The following is a 22343-nucleotide window of genomic DNA, read 5'->3' as shown; positions in this document are numbered from 1 at the left end:
TTTTTAGTGATCGTTAGTCAATTTGAAAATCTTAAACATGCACACTTTGCAATGAAAGATAATTATATTTAAAAAAGATTTGTAAAGTAATAACAGTAAAATAGATTTTACCATTACTAACCCATGATTTACATAGAATGCACAGGACAGACAAATGAAGGTCATCTGAGGCTTCACGCAATTTACAACTCCTGACTTCTTGTTCCTGTAGGACTCATCCGTTTGCAGGAGCTCATCATGGCACCAGCCAGATACAACATCCGTTTAAAAATTCGGCAGCTGCCGCCAGAGTCTGAAGATGCCCGTCCCCTCCTGAAGGAGATGAAGAGAGGTAGAGAATTCCGTATTATCTTTGACTGCAGTCATGTAATGGCAGCCCAGATACTTAGGCAGGTGAGTACAGAGAGACCTGTTCGTTTGTGTTTTTGTATTCCCCTCAGGGTTTCAGACTTGATTAGAGAATTGTTGTAGTAGTAGTTTTGATTTAGTGTCGCACAGTACTGCTGCTTACTAATTTGAACACGAATGGTCCAGTGGGATTCATCACATTTCGCCATATGTTCAGTATCATTCATTAGCAAGTGTTAATTTTTGTCCTTTCTGCTACCCAGTGTATATTAAATCAATATTCGAGGCAGAAAGGTTGCTAATTATTTTGCTTTAACGTTTAATGCTATAATTGTTTTTTTTTGCCTGAACCTAGCCTTGTCTTTAGCTGTTTTTCACAATTTGTGTTACAGGTTTGTTCCTTTTATAGCACTGTTTCAAGACTTAAACTGTTTCTGCATACGTATATATAAAATATCTCTTGAGAAATTCATTTATAATTAATTAAAAATAAAGTATCTAACTGCATTAATGTACTATAAGCAGCTATGTTAGGCACCATATGTTTTTCAAGATGATGGCTCACTTAATTTTGAATGTGGAAAGCAAACAAATAATAACTGTTATTGTTACTGGGCATAGGGGGTGTTTCTAATTGACTCACTAAACAGCAAAAATTTTCTGCTTAGCAAGTTATGTAATGCCACCGCAGGAATGCCCTTCCCCCCACCATTTCCCCTCGCAACAATGCGAGGAGATGTGTTGCGAAGGTACACACAGTGGCGGATTCAGGGGGGAGGGGGCACCCAGGCACGTGCCCCCCCTGTCATTTATTTTGTAGCGGAGGACCAGGGCTTTCCAACGAGCCCAGCCCCATGTCTCTAGCCCCCCGGGAACCGGAGATATCACTTGGCAAACCTGTAATGTTTTTTCCCCATAGGATAATATGGGACCCGTCAATTCCGACCCCCACCCGGTTCCGATGGCTGCCAGTTCCCGCCCTGGCATCCCAGAAGCTTGTGGTTGATTTCATTCAATTCCAAATCGCCGGGACTTTAATATGATATCATCAGGCTGGTCCAAATCGGTCAATAAGTTCCAGAGATATTGCGTGTAAACTGATTTTTTTATTTTTGAAATGTAATTTCATGGCTGTTCATGTTATTTGAGGGCAGATTACTCTGGAACCAAACGTTCCAGTTTCACTAGACCAAAATCATTCAAAGCCCACTCAAAAGTTCTTCAATATAATACTTGTCTCATGTAAATGGGTCAGTTGGTTCCGAAGATATAGCCGGTTAAATGAGATAACTGGTTAAAGGGGGAGGGGTGGTTTTCTCTCCCCCTCACACCAGAAAATGCAGGGACTAGGCTGGTGTAAAAGGGGCCAACCTGGGAATGCATTTTCTGGTGTGAAAGGGGTATTATTTCAAATAGCCGGGACCTGCAGTGCTCTGAATACAGCCAGGCTCTGCCACTGTCAGTGGCTATCACTTCTGCCTGGCGGCGGCTGTCCCCCATTTACCACGAGCATGTATTCCCCCTTGGCAATGAGCATGTAATCCCACATAGCAATGAGCATGGAACCTCTGGCAATGAGCATGGAACCCTTGGCAATGAGCATGTAGAGAAGCAGCACTTATGTAGCATAATTTTTAATAGGCATTATGGTGTTTGGCATAACACATAATGGACATAATGGCGTGTAACTTAACGTGTAATGGACATTATGGTGTAAATGTTTAATGCAAGCCTTTGGTGGACAATGTCCCTGTTTATGAAGTGTATTGTGAATTTTGGCTTAATCTGTGTGGCATTATGTGAATTCTGTCTCAATCCATGTGGCATTATGTGAATTTTTTCACAATCCGTGTGGCATTATGTGAATTTTTTCCCAATCCGTGTGGCATTATGTAAATTTTGGCTCAATCCGTGTGGCATTATGTGAATTTTTGCTCAATCCATGTGGCATTATGTGAATTTTGGCTCAATCTGTATGGCATTTTATGCATTTGGCTCAATCCGTGTGGCATTATGTGAATTTTGACACAATCCATTTGGAATTATGTGAAATTTGGCTCAATCCGTGTGTGTTATTCTGTAAATTTTGGCTCAATCCATGTGGCATTATGTGAATTTTGACACAATCCATGTGGCATTATGTGAATTTTGGCTCAATCCGTGTGTGTTATTATGTAAATTTTTACTCAATCCATGTGGCATTATGTGAAATTTGGCTCAATCCGTGTGTGTGTTACTATGTAAATTTTGACTCAATCCATGTGGCATTATTTGAATTTTGGCTCAATCCATGTGGCATTATGTAAATTTTGACTCAATCCATGTGGCATTATTTGAATTTTGGCTCAATCCATGTGGCATTATGTGAATTTTGGCTCAATCCATGTGGCATTATGTCAATTTTGGCTCATTCCATTTGGCATCATGTGTAAGGGGCAAGTATAATGGGGTCTAGTATTTTGTTGCATAATGTGTAGAAGTTGTATATGGTGTTGACACGCCCCCTGTTAAGTGGCCACACACCCTTTTCCGGAGCGCGCCTTTGGCGCGCGCACAACCACATCCTTGTCGTCACTTGTCGCCATGGTGGGCCTGCGTACTTTAAATGCCAGGGCCTATTTTGAATTCCATTCCCACCCTCTCCTGCCGCACTCTTAGCATGTACACTGGCACCACTAACACCACCCCTCCCCCACCCAAACCCTTTTTTATCATGGTGCCTGTCATTTTATCCTAGATCCGCCCCTGGGTACACACCTTCACATCCTGCTGCTACAGGAGAAATTATTGGATGGTTGCCGACCATCAAATGATTTCTCCTGCCTTCCCAAATATGTCAGTTGAGACTGACTTATGCTGGTTGCCACTGGGACAAAGACAGGGCGGTGGCTAACATAATGTGATGTCAGTCACCTGCCCCCGGCAGACATTGGCCCACCCGCCTACCCATTGGAATGCCCAGCAATTTCATGGGTATTCCCATAAAATGCTGGGCGTTCCCATGGCCCAACAGCGCTACCGCTCCCGTCCACTCCATCCCTTCCTCCCCTCCGCATCTGCCACGGCCGTTAGTAGTCGGTGTTTACAAATGCTGACCAACGGAGCAGGGGATGAATTTGGATCATTACATGTGACCCAGAATCGGCTCCGTAATCTGTAAGGTGCCAGAACACGTCATAATATCAGAAGTTTGGGAAATATAGCATACTGTACATAAAATGGACATAAAATATAGGTAAAATAAATGTAAATGTGACAAAAAGGGTAAGGAAAGAGAGCTTACAGAGTAGTGGGAAAAGGTCACAATTAAGATGAAAGCCATGAATGTAAAGCTTGTGGTAGTTGGGCCACTGTGAGTAGTCCTAAAACAGGCTTGGCTCTAATACCTGTTTAGGGTTTTCAAAATGCATTTTAAGAAATGAAGGCTGGGAGACAGTAGCTCACTACGGGAGAATCTGGCCCGTAGTGAGCTACTGTAGTCTAGACATTTGAAGAATGTTCTACTACTCCACAGAAAGAAAAAAGAAAGTAATAATGGGTGCACTTATATTCTCCTTTGTCACAGTATTCGTATTCTATATAAAAAATAACTTTTATTTTGGTCCAGATAAAATCGGTGAAATATTAAAAAATAGTCAGTAGATGTGAAAAATGAAAAAGTGAGTTAAAACAAAAAGGGCCACTGTTCTAATGCAATCATGTATTTACAGGGTTAATAGTGTCCCTGTGTGCACAGTGATGCTCCCCCTGATTTTATTTTTATTAGTAGAAAGTGAGGCTTAATTTTGTAATAACCATTCCAGTGTGTGGCTCTTTTACACAGTTTTACCGTTCTGTTAATTGTTTCTTTAGTGTAAGTTGACACATGTATCAATTATTATCTATATCTCACTTGTTACAGTATTCATTTGACATGTGTCAAATTTGCTATTCGGCTATTTGCCAGTGTGTTTCACATTTATTATGAAATGCGGAGCTATGTATCAGCTCCTATGTTTTATTGGAAACAGTGGAAGTTATCTTATTGCATATCACGTTTACATTTGATTACGGACATTTTTATATATTTTAACTTGTCCTGTTATGAGCAGAGAGAATAGGTTTGGTCCTGTACAGCCGCAAAGCCTATGCCAAGACCGTCTCTAGAGTCCCGCTTTTTAGAAAGGACTATGCCTTCTATGTTTTTGCGGTCAGTCCGCCTCAGCCTGGATCCCCGGCTTTTATTATTTTAGCCGGCTGCTGGATCTCAGGCTAGCGGCTTCTCACTGTGCTGCCGGGCGGCCAGGACAAACAGCTGCTGGGTGGTCTGTGAGCGGCCGAGCTGGTGTGTGCATAGGCGAATCTAGGGGGTGGTCCGGGGGTGCACAGGACCACCCATTAGTCCATTTTGTAGCTGAGGGCTGGGGCTTTCCAACGAGCCCAGCCCCGTGTCTCTAATCCCTTGGGAACCGGATATACTGCCAGGCAAAGCTGGAACGTTTTCCCTATAGGAAAACATGGGACCCGCTAATTCCGACCCCCACCCAGTTCCAACAGCTGCCAGTTCCCCCTTTGGCATCACTGAAGCTCGAGGTTGATCTCAGTCAAACCCAAATCGATGGACCTTCAATCTGATACCAGGCTGGATCCATATGGGTTAATTGGTTCCAGGGATATTGAGGTTAAACCATTTTTTTTATTTCTTAAATGTAATTTCATGACTGTTTATGTTCTTTGAGGGCAGATTTCTCTGGAACCAAACAGCCCAGTTTTACGGGACCAAAATCATTTGAAGCCAACTCAAAAGTCATGTAAATGGGTCAGTTGGTTCCAAATAGGGTGGCCAATCCCGGAATCGGGATCAGCGGGATCCCGGGATTTGGCCCCTAAAACGCCGGGATTTCAATTCCGGGATTGGAGTTTCCAATCCCGGGATTTCGGGATTAGACTGCGCATGCGCAGTCTAATACTGGGCAGCGTCTGAGCAAGTGCTCAGACGCTGCCCGGCTACTCCTGTCCCGGCATTGTGGCTCTGCGCAGCGTGACGAGGCCAGAGGTCACGCTGCGCAGCCCCGTCCTGTCATCGCCTGCCCGGCCGCCCGCACACCTCCCTGCCCGGCTCCTGAAGTGAAGTGGCCGCCTCCCGCCCGTCTCCCGGCATCAGCAATGGACCACCCACCCTGCCAGCTTCACCGACCACCCGCCCGGCTGCACCGCACCGCACATGTAAGTAAATATGCGGGGCGGCCGGGGCGGGTTTTTTAATTAGGGAAGCCAATCCCGGGGATCCCGGGAATCCCGGGATTGGGCATTTTTCAATCCCGGGATTGAAAAAATGCTCTGGGATTGGCTTCCCTAGTTCCAAAGATATAGCTGGTTGGTTAAAGGGGGGTAGGGAGAGGGGAGTGGTTTTCTCTCCCCCTCACACCAGAAAATGCAGGGACTAGGCTGGTGTATAGGGGTCAGCCTGGGAATGTCCCTGCATGATCCTGGGACCATATTCCCGGGTAAATCCCTGCATTTTCCTGCAGCTTCTGCTCCAATTCTTCTCCCCGCTTTCATCTCAGTCCGCCCCCTTTAATCATGTGGTGCCAGCACCTGGCGTGCTCCCCCGACATCACGCACAACAGCGTGCACAATATTTCAAATGTCCACTCGGCTAGAGGAGACACCAGGAGGGGATTGGGAGCGTGCTCTGCACTGCACTCTGCTCCTCTCCCCATAGAAGCAGCTGCACCGCTCTAAATCTCTCCCTGCAGCAGCAGCGAAGGCTCATATAAAAATTTACAGTAAGTGCCACTTTTGGGGGCATTGCTTAAGGGATGCTACAAGTGGCGGTATGTGGGGGCATTACGCATAATGTGTGGCTTAATGTGTAAGGGGCATTATGATGTGCAGCATCATGTGTAAGGGGCATTATGATGTGCAGCATCATGTGTAAGGGGCATTATGTGTGCAGCATCATGTGTAAAGGGCATTGTGTGCAGCATCATGTGTAAGGGGCATTATGTGTGCAGCATCATGTGTAATGGGTACTATGGTGTGCGGCATCATGTGTAATGGATACTCTAGCAATGAGCACGTAGGTAAGCTGCACTTATGTGGTAAATATGTAATGGGCATTACGGTTTGTTATATAGTATGTAATGGTCATCATGATGTGTGGCACAATGTGTAATGGGGATTATGGTGTGTGGCCTTATGTGTAATTGGCATTATGGCGTGTGGCTTTATGTGTAATGGGTATTATGGCGTTTGCTAAAATGTGTAATGGGCATTACTGTGTATGGTCTAAAGTGTAATACCACACCCCTTTTTGTGATGCCACACCTCCTTCCCATGAGGCCTTGCCCCCTTTTTGGCACGCGGCTACGCCGCACAAAGGTCCCCCTTCTAATTTATCTAGATCTGGGACCACCCATTACCATAATTCTAGATTCGCCTATGGGTGTGTGTACCGACTCTGCTCTCAGCCTCCCTGCACGTGGTGCTGTTGCCTGCTGCTCCGGTTCTCCCGCGTACACGGTATCTCTCTATGATAAATCACACATCAAGAGCTGAACTAACATTACACATTTGGGGCATATTAGCACATTTGTTGCATAAAGACAGTGGCCCTGAAGCCGACGATCGTTTTACCGGGGCTTTATCAATGCATCAACCTGTTTGCCCTATCCTTGGGGTTTAAATCCCCTGTTCTCCCTTCCGATTGGTCCATTTAAAAAAATGCCTTTCCCATTCCTTTCTTTTAGTTACGATCTCTGCTATGGTTTTCTATGTGATGTTTTTATAGAAGCATGTATTAATTACCCCTCATATTCCATATTTCCCATATCGTCCATATTATTTATTCTTGGTTGACAATTTGTTTTTGTATATATTTCTGCTATAATAATATCCCTTATTGGGGTTTATGCTTTATTAAATCAACACTATTCATACTGAAAAATGTTACAGTGGATTTATTGGAGAGGCAAGAGTGCAAGAACAGTCTTGCTGGATCATTGAGGAAGAATTAAGAGGCCTGTTTATCAATGAGATATGAAACTCATTGTGAAAGATAAAACTCATTGGGGTTTCTTTGCACATACAGTAGCAACATCCCATCTCCAATACAACTCCAATCTTAGTAACCAATCAGATTCAAGAAAGTGCTAAATAAATAAGACCCATTGTGTATGACGGTACTTGTGTACTAGCATGGTGCCCATCGCATCGCAGACCATAAGGCATATGATGGTATGCCATGTTACGCGATGGTATGCGATGTTATACAATTTTAAATTGTATACCATCGCATGGTATGGCATTGTATCGCATATACAATGGTATGCGATTTTAAATTGTATAAGCACCCTAATGGGTTTTTCAATGTTAAAAGTGCCCCCTATAAGATAATTAACCGTGATGGGTGCTTAGTAGGTTAAAAGCACCCCCAACGGCACCCCCACTATGAACGCCAATCCAAAGCGTGGCGAGCGCAGCGGTATGCGTCCTCCGACCTTTTCATACCCCCACTATCCACGTCGGCATGGAGTTGATTTTATATAGTGAGGCGAGCACAGCGAGATACCGAGCCCGAAGCGTGGCGAGCGGATGCTTATTACTTTACATGTATTGCGCATCCCCTCGCCATGTCACCGAGGGGAGGAGAGCACAGCGCGTCTCCTTCCCCCTCACTTCCCTGTGACTGGGCCGTCCACTAATCAAAGCTCGCGGGCCGGCTCCTGATTGGCTGCCGGCCCACAAGCTCTAATTGGTGGACGGCCCAGTCACAAGGATGCACAGTAAGGGGTAGGAGAGATGCCCGATGCACATTCTCCTCCCCTCTGAAGAAATGTGGAGTTCGGGGAACTGGCAGCGGGTAGACGGGAACTGGGACGGGCGGCGGGCAGCAGTGGGAGCAGGAGCCGCACAGTACAAGGGGGAGAGCCGCGGGTTGGCCACCCCTGCTCCAGAAGTAGAGATGCTGAAGGAGCAGCTGGATAGGTCAGACAGATCTGCGGCATTAATGCTATTGAATAAAGGGTGGGGAGTAGAAAAGGGTGAGCAAAGTTGTTCAAAGCAGCAGATAGGTCCAGGAATATGAGTATGGAGAGATGACTGTAAGTAGATCATTGATCATTTTTGTGAGGGGAAGCTGGACATCGTATTCAGAGAGTTGAAAAAAAAAGTGAGATTGAAGAAAGTGAGGAGAAGACTGAATGACAGTAGTTTAAAGAAAAAGGGGAGTTGATAAGCTGGGGGCATTTATAGAAAAAGGCTTGGTTAAAGGATGATTTATTTAGTGGGGATATCAGAACCATTTTGAAGAAGGTTAGGAATATGGCAGTGAAACAAGAAGTAAGCTAGTGGTTGGCAGCCATATACAGTACATAGCTTTCATATAAAAATGTGCAAATATTACAGAGACACTGCAGTAATATACAAGTAATACAGTTCCAGGTCACACAGGAAGATGATGTCTCCTCTTGTTATAATAGAGGCAAATGCAGTTGGTACAACAAAGCAACTGCTGTGTGACAGAAAAATCACTGCAGTCTGTGGAGAGCTCTTCCAGCCTCATTCAAGAGGTTATAATATAGAAATACTTTTTAATTCTATATGTTACACTCGTGGAAGAAGTACAGCAACTTTACAGAAAGTATTTTCATTCTGTCTACTGTTGTTGTGGATTCTCCATAGTAACAGAGGAGTGACATTGTCTTGTGGGCAACCTACAATTTTTTCGGCTATTATGAATGCATGTATTTCCTGCATGTCTACCTCTTTGTCCTCCATAGGATTAGCACATGCCCTTAAGTTTCTCCAGAGAGACTGTATCATGGTACACATAGTATATTCGCCACTGTGTAACCACCACTGTGTACAATATATACTACCCTTTCACCGTTGTGTGTATGTATTGCTGTGTACTCCAGATACTGTCAAATACTGCATTAATCCACTCCTGTTGCATTCATCAAATGTTGACTGTTCCATATGGTTAATGATTCCTTGGTTATATTGTTCATTGTGTGGACTGACTTCCTTAACACACCGTTGGCATCTATCCATTGAAAGAGAAACTCCAGTCTTCCTTTTCCCCAGGGAACTTCATGGCTTATTACAAAATGGCCACTAAGTATACAGTATGCAGGAGCCATCTTGTATTTACTGTATATAGTGCCACAGTAGAAGATAGTAGTTTTTCACATACAGTAGTTCCATTGTGGAGTGCAACTACAGATGTGTCCTTGTACATCTTACAGTTTTACCATGATAATTTCAACTTGCATAGTGGTACGCTCCCGCAAACAGTTCACAGCCTGCTGTGAATATTCAAAATCACTGCATATTCATGGATTGAATGTGAACATATCTGTAACTGCTGTTGTAGATGCTGTTTCTAGCATTCTCCACAGATACTTGGGCCTACATACAGTCAACGACTAGTGAGTTATATGACACCCAACTGTTTATATCGGTTAATATGGCTGTGCCTGATATATAGTAGGTATACCGTCTTCTGTGGTAGACTGATGCTCTTTCATTAGCAGCTCAAATAGAACTATGCCAGGATATATGGGTGAAATAGAAACAGCTACAGTATTTTTATTTGCAGAAAACATAAATAACATATCCTGGAGATAAACTCCCAATTGGGCACTAACCATACACAAGATTTGCTTTCAGCATGTGAGAAGGACTTACTGTCTATCTCACCAAAACAGCAGTTCAACACAGCACTCACTTCAGGTAGTAATTATCAGTGGTGTAAGTTTATACCCCGTAGGCTAAATAGAAGGTGTTGCCACCCACTGACTCCGGCTTGCACATGTGCTGACCCCAGTGACTTGTCAGTGGCACATGTGAGAGAATGAAGATTCCTTATTGCAGCTAAATGTGCAGATAAGGAATCTTTATTTTCCATTTCTGGCTGCATATGATAATTAATAGAGCCTTATCCTCTACGCTGGTAATCCCGAGAATCCAGGCTATGCCTTAATGCCCAGACTGGCAAGCCTGGAAAGTTCTCGGGATTGCCAGTGATCAGCGCCGGCCAGCGCAGCTGAGTTCATCGCTTCAGCTCTGCCCAGCTCCCTCTCCTTCGCCATGCCTCTTCCTCTCCCTCCCCCCCCCCCCCAACTGTTGTATTACAGCCTGTGGCGCTTATGACAAGCCGGGCTGCATGCAGGGCCGGGCAGGGGCTGATACACAGTTCAGCGAAGCAGCCCCAGACACGGGGACACAGCAGTGTTTTTTTTTATTAGGGAGCACTCCCCAGAAAAAACTTGCCCAGTGGGGAGCGCTCCCTAAAATAAACACCACTGAAGGGTTTCATCAGCTTCTAACTTACATGTTTCAATCGGAGTTTGAAAAATGACAGATTGATTGATTGGTACAGCTGAACTGAGGTCATGGGTTCAATTCCCATCTTGGCCCTAACTGTGAAGAGTTTGTATCTCCCCTTATGTGTGTTTCTTCCGGGTACTCCGGTTTCCTCTCACATCCAAAAATATACTGGTAGGTTCATTTGACAGCAGACAACACTGAAAAAAGTATCAGGATGGCAGAAAACTGCAGAATTTGGTGCCATTGAAGATGGTTTAAGGATAACACATGCGGTAAGATGGCCCTGCTCATGAGAGCCTACATTCTAAAGAGTTTGATTTGCCAGAGGTCTGGAATTTCATCTAAGATGTACTTTTAAAGCGGTGATCATTTACAGGCCAAAATCAATCAACCTGGCTTTGCCTATTACATTTACCCTCATGTAGAATATTAAATAAGAACATGCACAGTTTAACAAACCAAGTGACCAGCACCTCAAAAAAGGTACAGACCCCTTCACAATTGTTGTTAGGATTTGTTTAAAAAAATGTATACACAAGGTGTTTTTTTTGGTCTAAAGTCAGCCGGCGGCTGACTTATAAAAACAATATCCTCATGCCATACTGTATATTTCACAAATATCTGCCTCATCCATCTTCTATACTAGCATCCTCAATTTGTATTATTCTACCATCTTTACTTGTATTGCTCATCCCTACATTTGCAGAGGGTGCAGAAATGGTGAAAGTAGGCTTCTTTATGAGTAAAATGACAGAAATGCCTACATGACTCACACATAGGGGAACATTTACGAAGCTCCGTTATGACAGCCAAGCTTCAATACAAATGGTTACAAACAGGATTGGCTGCGATCTCCTGTATTTTCGGCCTGAGAGATGGGGAAGTAATTCGTGTTCCACTCTCGAGTTTCCCAGCAGCCAGATGTGGCCTCTCCCCTGAAGTATCGCAAGGATCCCTTCAATTAACTCTGCAGTTAGGTTGATTTGCTGGTCCCCATTATAGGAGTCCAGGTTAAACTCTTGACATGGGTGTCTATGGTGAGAACCGCCATAGGAGTCCATTTTAATTTCATAACATGAGCATCTATGAGACATAAACAGCCTATCAGGCGCAGAGTTCCTTTGGAGTTCAGCTCTGATTGGCTGAGGGGAGTCCCAATGACTCATGTCAGTGGGCTTCCCTTCATTCTCAGGGAGGACCTGCATGTTAAACACAGGTCCTCTGGTTCGGGTGATTGGTTTGTTTTAACCCCTGGATGCCTAAAAGGACACACGAGAACATGATCTACACTGAAAGGAGTTGAGTATTGGATTTTTTCCCACAGGTACCACATGGATTCTACTGGACAAGGGAGACTGACCTACGTGTCAAGATAGGTAAGCATATATGTATCTATGTATGTTGTGTGCATGTATGTTATTAAAGTTATACTGTGCACGGTGTCTGTGTTTATTTATTTTAGTGCTGGCCCTGCTGTAGAACTACAAGTCCCAGTGGGCCCTTTAATGCCCCGCATGCAGGTACTTGTGGATCTCCAAGAACCTTCATGCAGGGGAGGCTTTCTTGGAATTATTTTTCCACATCAGAATCCAATATATATATATATATTTTAATTCTTATTTTTACATAACTCTATAAACCTGGCACCCACCGCCCAGGGGGATTGCCCCATGCTACAGCCTTTGCTGTGGGTGGCCTGGGGGGACCCAGGCCAGGGATGTTCATTCATAGGGATAATGCTTTGGTCGGGAGACCTTGTATAAAAAGTGTCCCCAGACTGTAGCATTACCCTGCTGTCTGTTGGAGCCCCGTACTGGTTCCAAGAATATGGGGGACCTCTACTCCTGTTGTCCTCTGTATTTTTTGAACCAGGACTAGTCCAAGAGACTGATGCTGATTTTTTAAATAGGCGAACCCCTTTTTAATTTTTGCCCCCTATTTCTGGAACCAGGACTGGCACAAAGATCCCAGGACTAGTTACGGTGGGGGGGAGCAAGCCGGTTTTTTATTTTATTTTACACTTTTTCTTATTTTTTAACACAGAGAAGCATGCCCGGATATCACTGATCCATTCATGCTTCAAAAAGCACGCATGTAAAATGGTTTGTATTTTTCATTCATATTTTGAGCTGAATGCACGGCAAAATTTGCTCATACACATGATTGTAAATTAGACTATCTAATTGAACGCTATGGCTATATGTGGCCATCTATTCATTTGTACTGCCGAATTTGTCAGAGCTTGCTATACTTAAATATGGTAAATCGGTCGAATTCGTCACTTTGTTCGTTTGCCTGTATGTGAGTCCCGGACGCACATAGGATTGAATGAGCACAAATCAGTGCATTCGTACCCATTCAATCTGAGTACATTTTCACCATAGGGGTCATTTAGTCAAATGAGAGTTCTATTGATGATGGAAGTTCTTTTGAAGATGGGATGTTGCACATAGCGACCAGATTCTATGTATTTATTTGGCACCTTCTAGAAGACAATAGATTAAATATGATTGGTTGCTATGGGCCACATCCCATCTTCAAAAGAACTTCCATTTTGGTAAATTTACCCCATAATCTATAACATAACTTATGTTGACTCACTATACTCTCCTCAGGGATTTGTGAACACAGTTTGTTCTTCAACCTTAGGGGGATATTCAATTCTGGATCAAGGCTGTTGACCCAGTCCTCGGCTGGCTCGACTGTGATTCCGCCTACCGAGCACGAAAAGGGTGCGTGGCAGCGAGAAACAGCCATAAATCATCAAGCTGCGGCCGGGAGCTCATCCATTCCCGCCCATTCTCGGCAAAACGAGCTTGTAAAGTTGGGCCCGTTCTGCCGAGATGCCAATTCAATGCTGTCAGGAAAGACAGCATTGAATAGGGCCCGAGTAGATGACTAGCACTATTACTGGATTGCTGATTCTGCTTTTATGTTGACTGACCTAAATGACTCACAGTTCTTTTAGTTTTGGTGCCTACACATTGTGCGAATATCTTGTGCAATTTGATCTATTTAGTTCAAATTGCATAGAATTTAGTTCAAATTGCACAATGTTTATTTGTCTTTGCAATTAAATGCTCCCTCCCGCATAGTCAATATCGCAAGATAAAATAGTATGTGCATGCAGGTATTTTTTAACTAGATTACATACACCCTGCCCATACCCAACTGTCCCTATTTCCGCGGAACAGTCACGATTTTTGGTGAATGTCCAGTCCAGGGCCAGCAGTGTCCCATGGAGGGGGGGGGGATACTTGGGAGTCCCCTGTCACAGCAGTGAATAGATGCAAAGATGTGCAAGCTGGTAGCAGGGATGGGCAAAGGGTGACTCAGTATAGGCAGTGTAAATGGAGAAATAGAGAAAAGTCCCAAGGCGCAGTCGGAGCCACTGCAGCCTTACCACAATCGAGGACCACTAAAGTCCTCACAGTAGCCAATATAACAGTCAAAAATGGTAATTGGAGCTAGGCTCAGTTTTCAGAATTGTATTGGATGAATGTAGAGCATTTTCTCTCCCATGAAGGTGTTTCTACATGTGAAAGGAAAACATACAGAAAAACAATTTGTCCAGTGGTTCTGATAGATGAATTATGGTGATAGATAGCTATTAATGATACATACCGTTACTCACTATAGAGTGAATATGACCAGGTGCATAAATATATCTTTATATTCAATGCCACCATGTGGAATGGAGACTAAAATTCAAAACCAGGTGAAATATGCAGATATGCTAGTTCATACCATTGTCACACGAAAATATCAGGTGAACTCTCATCAAGGTTCCTTTCTGGGTTGATTTTTCCTCTGTGAGTATATATAGGGTGTGCCCAAATGAAAAGGAGACTTTTGCTGTAGCGGCGTATCTAATCGCAGTGGGTTAATGTGTTTACTGATAGACGATAGATGGTGTGTCCAGTTGCTCATGTTTAGTGAATGACTTCGCCTTTACTGGAAAGTTGTTTTACGCAGTCGGAGCTGTTATCCAATTTCTTCATACAGGAGGTAAGCATGCTTCAGAAATTTATCACAGGATGAAGGTGGTGTATGGAGAGCAGTGTACCGCACTGTGCACCATATTCCGATGGTGTCAGCGTTATGAGGCTGGAGGCAAAATCATCAAGGACTTATCACCAACCCTGCCACGATTTCGGCTGTGAAAGATCTCATCCGTCAGAATCGTCGGATCACCACACGTGAAATTGCTGATGCACTGTCGATAAGCAAGAGAACTGTGCATCACATAATCCACAACAAGTTTGGTTATAGCAAAGTTTGTGCACAGAATTCATCATGCATCCTACCGTACAAATCAAATTTCTAGGAATGAAGAAACTGGCAAAGCCGTACATTACACATGCGCAACTGAATAACACCACGCCATCTATCGGCAAACACATTAACCCACTGTGATTATATACAATGCTGCTACAGCAAAAATCTCCTTTTCATTTGGGCACACCTTATAGAAAGGAAATAGTCACCTACGTATTCACAAAATATATATTGCATCAAAACGGACACAGGTATCAGGGATGTATTCCCTTATAGATCAAATATAAACAGGTCTATAAAGGTTTCTTTACAGTTAGGGTCACCACATAAAAGTAAGAGATTAATTGTTTAATACCAGATGATATGTACAGTGATGCTGATGCGTTCCATACTTACAAGGACAATGGGGCAGATGTATGACCGTGCATTGTTGGAGAGAAGGCTTATCAGCACACGTTATGTGCACTGATACCACTTCTCCCCATTTTATGAAGGAGATGGGGTGTGGTAAATGACCATGCGCCCCTGTCCATATCGGCGCTGCTGTCTGATACCCCTTCAGACAGAAAACAAAATTACTGGGTGAAGCAGTTTTACCCGGTAATTTTGTGAATAACACAGGTCCTTTGTCTATGTGAAAGAGCACACCCAAGTCGTAAATCCCGTGAATTGACCAGGGTCGAGGACACGGGATTTATGACCCGTGTTGACCCTTTCACAAAGAAGAAATACCCGTGTTATTCAGCAAATTACCGGGTACACATTTTCAACCCGGTAATTTGTTCTTCTGTGTGAAGGGGGGTCAGGCTGCTCACGGCAAAATGACACAGCATTTGAAATGCCGTGTATTTGCCGGGATTTTCAGACTTTTCTGTCTGAAAGGGGTATAAGTGATAGCAGCCAGACTGTATGAACGGTCGCTGACCGTTACGTCCGCTTCTTCTATCGGCTTCGCTAGCAACAGGCTGGAGAAGCCCTATCTCAACAACAGGGACAGCGATGTCCCTGCTTTTGGCTCTGGGCTGCGCTGGAGATCTTGTATGAGTAGTGAGATCCCGTGCATGCCCAGTCCAGCCTGCTGGGGGGAAGAAGATAGAGCATCAGCGTAAATCTCCAGGAGGGGACATCGCCGGAGGGGGGAGTCAGCGCTCCCCCTGTTTCGTCTCGTTAATGAGGTGAAGCAGAAAGTATTATGGCGGCGCGCTATGCTCCGCTATAATACACCTGCCCCAGTCTTCTGTGAACTCTCATCAAGGTATCTTTGATTTGTCAGAACCCACCGTTTGAGAAGCCTGGATTAGATGCAGCAGCATCTGCCAGAGGAACAGGTCCTATGTGTTAATAATGTAAAATACTGTAGCTTCAGAATAGCAGAAATAATGGTAATTGTTTCCTAGCATGGCGCCCATCGCAACCCATCGCATGCCTTAATTAGTGGTATGCGATGGTATGCGATGGGACCCGATTTCCTGGTCCTAAGAGCCGCACTGTACAATTTTAAAATCGCATTGCATGCCATTAAAAACGTGTCCTCCGACCTTTTCATACCCCCACTATCCACGTCGGCGTGGAGTTGACTTTATATAGTGTGGCGTGCGCAGCGAGCCATCGAGCCCGAAGCGTGGCGAGCAGACGCGGAATACATGTGAAGTTATCCACGTCCCCTCGCCACGCTTTGGGCTCGAAGGCTCGCTGCGCTCGCCACACTATATAAAATGAACTCCACGCCGACGTGGATAGTGGGGGTATGAAAAGGTCGGAGGATGCGTACCGCCGCCCCATGCGGGCTCGCTGCGCTCGCCACGCTTCGGGTTGGCGTTAATAGTGGCGGTGGCGTTAACAATGGGGGTGCATATAAAATACTAATCACCCATCAGGGTGATTGTACAATTAAATCATCTTTTTGATCGCATCGATTGCATCGCACGCGATCTGGTCGAATGCAATGAGATCAATGCGATCAAAAAGATGTAACAAGATTAAAATCATGGGCGCCGTGCTAGGAAACAAGTTTCAAAATAACTTTGAAATTTATTTTCTAGAGTTAGTATGTACCCATGTATATATATATATAAAAACAACATTTATTGCTAAAAATTTAGTGCAATTATTACTAGTGAAGAGTATGGCTGCCCCCTTTGTGTTTACTTGATTGGTAAATTCAAAGCATTGTACATTTTGTTCTTTCTAATAATCTAGTAACATTGGTTAAACCATTCCAAATACATATTATATACTGTATGTATAATTTAACAGAACAAGGCCTTATAAGTTAATTACCAAAGTGACCAACATCGTAACTGTATGTTTACCTAAACAAGGTTACACCTTAAATACAGCTAAATAGTCTATTATAGTAGTATTAACCATTAATGCATTATAAAAACCTATATAGTGGATTATTATTTCCTCAGACATGTATTATATAACTGTATGTCTTGTTTAATTATTTGCAGGCCATGGCAATGGGCATGATGACAGAATACTATCACTACATCTTTACTACACTGGTAAGGATCCAAACTATTATTTTATCTCTTACCTACCATCTTGTTGAAATTGTACCTTAGTACCAGGTTTATATAACAGAATATGTGTGTGAATGTATATTTCCTTCATACAGTATAACTGTACATGCCTGTTCCTGAGAGCTCTGCTTTTTTCTGAGACATGGCTCTGATTCTCAAACTTTCTAGTTCACATAAGGGGTATTCAATCCCGGGTCAGGACTGTCGATCCGTCCTGACAGCCGTGACCTTGGCCCATTTTTCTTTTGCTCTACAGCATATAGCCAGAAGGGAATCAATGTTTCACCTGCCGATTAGTGAAAAGGGGGCATGTCTGCATAAACGCCCGTGGATTGTCTAGATTTGTCCGTGATCGTGACAATTCACGGCCGTTATTGGCAAAACGGGCCAGACAGCTTTTAACGTCGGGCCTGTTCTGACGATCTGCCTCTTCAATGTTGTCCGGCAGGACAGCATCGAAAAGGCACCCTCCGCTATTTCCCCCGTCGGAAATAGCAGCGGGGATTGAATACTCCCCATTGACTGAAAATTTTTCATGACACCCCAAAGTCAAAGGTTTCCTATTTCTGATTCTCAGTTGTATGTTTTTTGGGATTTTTTTGCCTTGCAAATGACTGCTGCTTTAAAAAAAAATCCTGCCCCTCTGGTGTAATCGGACTCCCGTCTATGGTTCCACAAAATAGCAAATGAAACTATTGTCCTGTACTTTATTAGCTTGGCAAATTATTAATTGTGGCTCTCCAATTGTACTACATTTTGCTCTACATTTTTATCTCCTTAGGATAGAAATAAACGCTCAGAAAAATCCACTACATTCTAACACTCTGATATTTATATTTAGGAAGTTAAGTTCTTACAAAAAAAAAAAAAAAAAAATCAGCAGCCAACAAATTCATGTTGATTATTATCTATTCCAGTAAGCCAGAGGAAAACCTTCTATTAATTATGGCTTATGCATTTAATGTGTAGGTATGCCCAGAGGTGGAAAAGGAAGGGATTTGTAATAAATGAGTAGATAACAAATCTCTATTAACGCCACTAGTGAGCAGTGACAGATATATTGCAGGGGTGATGTTATAATGCAGAGTTCCTTCAGGCTGTGTTCTTAGCTTGTTCTCTGTGTGCCTAGGATTCAGTAGTACGAGGCCCTGGGGATCCTAATGAATTGGCCTATTACGTTATACTGAAAGCATCTAAATGCTCCTGAGTCATAGCTCAATCCATCGTATTAACATTTGGCTCTATAAAATGCAAGTTTTTGCCAAAAGCTAAGGTTGAATACAATGCTCTAAATTAGATACTTACAAAAGGGACTCTATAAATGGCATCAAAATCCAAATTGCAGATTTTAACAAAGACAGTAATTATTAAGCACTAAGCAGCCAATAAATGATGTTCTTCTCAGTAAAAACAATCAATATTGATGTTGCATGTCACAAGTAATTTGTAGTCAAATATTTTGTGAGCTCTTTGCGTTAGCATTGTTGTCACACATTAGGTCATGTGGTTAATTGTGACCAGTACGCAATGCATTTGTTTAGAGTTTGCATGTTGTTACTGTATGTTGGGGTATCATTTGCTAGTTCCTGTTTCTTTCACATTCTAATGACATATAGGTGAGTTAATTGGTTTTTAATGAAATTATCCCTTGTGTCTGATTTATGTACAGTAGTAGGGACTATAGACTTCTTTAGGCGAATGAGAGTAATTTTAATTATGTATAGAATTGGGAGCAAGTGGAAAGACTGGGCGGGTAAGCAGACAGACACAGAACCACATATCATGTATATTGAGCATTGCAAATGCCCTGCTACAGGTAAAGTAAGCAGAACGGGGAGCTTTCCAGGAGTCTGGCAGAGAGTGTGGGACCTAATGACATGATGCTATTTACATAATTTTAGCCCTGCCTATACGCAAATTTGGCCCAATCACATTGTGTTCCTTACATAGGAGCAGGGCTTAATGACTTGAATTGCCCAGCCCTGAATCCATTGCTTCCTACTTAGTTCTTCTTTCTGGGCATCTGCGAGAGAGGAAAACATTGAAGTAGGTAAGTATGGGCTAAAGTAACCCAGTAGTCATGTGCGGATAATTTTCAGCTTGGCGTATCTGGAGCGTTATGACTTCCTACAGTGTATTTTTCTTTTCAGGAGCTCTTCCTTGCTCCATCTCCACTGTCACCTGCTGTCGTGTGCTGACTAATGTTGGCTGGTAGAATGAGGTGGGTGGTGATGCAGACATCTTCAATTTGAAAAGTTAGGCAGCGGTGGCATTTTTCAAAGAGGGAAAACCTCATCATTTGGCATGCCACTATGTAATTACATATGGCATAGTTTGGGAGTGCCCACATCTAAAAAAAAAGTTGAGTACCCATTCCAAATATAGGAGCAAATAGTCTAGTGGCCTAATGTGCTTTAAAGTTCAATTCAGGATCTCAGGTTCAAATCCCACATGGGTTGCCCAGTTGCACGGTCCATCAATGTTCTCTGTATTTTTTTTTACATTTTTGATATTTAGACAATATTAATTACTGCAGAAAATAAAGCTAAAAGCTATTTGTAAATTTATATGCATAATAGTTTACTGTATATTAAAAAAAAATGAAGCAAAGAATAAAGCAAGAAGAATGGGTATAAAAACCACTATACATAATTTCACATGGTGAATGTTAATCATATAGATCTATTAACAATATGTTACACAGGCAATTTCCCCATCAGGGAATATATAAATATACACAAGAGGACTGGCAGAGCCACTTAATAGGAGATAGTGCCAATGTGCCTTCACAGGAACATCATACAGAACATCGAGAGCTGCAGCATTCCACAAGAAAACTACGCAGGATAGCAGGCTTGAGAGAGGGACGTTTCAATGCCTATTTATTGTGGCATTCTCATCAGTATGAAAAGAACAATGAACAATTTGATTTAGTATTATCATGGTGACGGGTGCACTCATCTGTCTGTATTGGTTGGCCTTATCCGCTTGATAATGACGTAATTTACAGCCATCCGGAAGCATGGCTGCGCTCCATCTCGGCGTTGAATGTGTTAAATATAATGTAAGATTGTTCATTGTTCTTATCATCCTGATGAAAATGCCACAACAAATATACATTGAAGCGTTGCTCTCTCAAGTCTGCTGTCCTGCTTAGTTTGTCCATTGAGTGCCACACCTCTTCATGTTCTGTATGATGCTCGTGTGAAGGCACACCGGCATCATTTCCTATAAATTGGCTGTGCCAGTCGTATATATTTATATATTCCCTGACTTAATTCCACTTTATTAAAATACACATAATCACAGCTGAGGCTCAGTTCTTTGGTGGGGAATTTGGATACTGCTGATACACAGATTGAGCACTTTGTAGGAAAATATATTAGTTCATAGATTTCAAAATAGACTGGGAAATATAATAACACAATACAAAGAAATGTAGTCAGGAAAGGGAAGTGCACACCTGACGTGTTGCATGGTCATTTAGAACCCAAGTAACAGACTGTCCGTGGCAAAGAAGGAATACAAAAGTTATTTTTTTTTGGGTGCAGAGGTACCGCGGCCTGCAACAGGTGAAAAAGTTTTATATATCCGGCATGGTAGATGGGCAATAATTATATGCCGGGGGGCACCTCCGAGTGGTCATTGATGCTCGGCCTCTGGTGCTGGATTTGCATTTTAGATGTCTGTAAGGATGGTTCCTGATCCAGAGGCCCTCACATTTTTTCCAGCTTTTCAAGCTTGTTTTTGTCCATTTTTCACCAACATGTCTTCTGCATTGAGAAACAGGACATAATTATGAGCTAGTCTACAAGTGACAAGGTTCCAGTGATAATCTAACACAGCGGGATCTCCACTTCAGCTGATTTAGAAGATGCTTAATCTCCTGCATGTTTTAAACAGGAGGAAGGACAGACCTAAATGAAGAAAGGTGTGATCCCTGTGATAATTCCTGTCCGCACACATAGGACATGGAGAACCTGAAACCATGAGGCAAATCACACCACAGACCATGCACAGCACAGATCACAGCAGCATATTACAGATGGTCCAGGCCATCTCAGTGTAGCGCTACTGTAAATTGCTGAATGGAAGACTACCAAAGGCCTTCAGGGCTGGAAACCGTGGTGTAATATGCTCTCAGGTACTGCTGAATTTCCATTTGAATATTTTACTTACTACAGTCTGTATCAAAAATGGACAGCCCTTACTGGTGTAGAGTAGTCTGCCTGGGAATTTTAGTGCCACAGATTTGTAATGTTCCAGTGTGAAGCTGTACTCATGTACTGGTGGGGAAACTACATTCTGAGACACATCTTCACCCACACCAGCACCTGTGACAGACATTGCCGCATATAGGGGGATATTAAATCACTGGCGAGCATCTCCCGTCGGGGAGATGCCCGCCGGGCCCTATTCAATGCTGTCTTCCCCGACAGCATTCAGCAGGGTATCTCGGCAGAACGAGCCCGACATCACAAGCTGTCGGGCTCGTTCTGAAGAGAACAGCTGGAAAGTGACGAGCAGTCAGCTGCAGCTCGCCTCTTCCCAGCAGCAACTCACGGCCATGCCCCCTTCTCGCTTCCCGGCAGGAGGGACATTGAATCCCGCCTGCATGCTCTAGGTCGAGCTGACCGAGAACGGGACTGGGTCACGGCGGTCGAGCAAGCTCGACTGCCGTGACCCCCACATTGAATACGCCCACCTAAGTATTACACACAACATCTGCAACACATGATTTCTTGGTCCCCCAAACCCCTAAATAACTTGAGATACCATCATACAAGTCATGGACATTTCAGATGTACAGTGCCTGATTAACCAATAGGCTGATTAGGCTGCATCATAGGGTGCAGGGGCAATTTTAATGGTGAG

At 43.4% G+C, this 22343-nt stretch overlaps 1 protein-coding gene across 2 annotated transcripts in view; it reads left to right on the top strand.

The window, feature by feature from the left end:
• GRIK3 (glutamate ionotropic receptor kainate type subunit 3) overlaps positions 1 to 22343 on the top strand; it is a 524589-nt gene that overhangs the window by 274568 nt on the left and 227678 nt on the right. For both annotated transcript variants that reach the window (XR_014470426.1, XM_083173547.1), the window contains exons 4-5: positions 212 to 393; positions 17397 to 17450. Coding sequence is in view for 1 of the 2 variants with exons in the window: in XM_083173547.1 (XP_083029673.1) it covers positions 212 to 393; positions 17397 to 17450 (236 nt within the window). In the remaining variant the exon portion in view is untranslated. The remainder of the gene's footprint in view (positions 1 to 211; positions 394 to 17396; positions 17451 to 22343) is intronic.

Source organism: Crinia signifera, chromosome 2 (assembly GCF_055691185.1).
Source record: "Crinia signifera chromosome 2, ASM5569118v1, whole genome shotgun sequence".
NCBI classification, from domain to species: Eukaryota; Metazoa; Chordata; class Amphibia; order Anura; family Myobatrachidae; genus Crinia; species Crinia signifera.
Note: the sequence above shows the minus strand (reverse complement) of the source record. Positions and strands in the feature narration are given on the sequence as shown.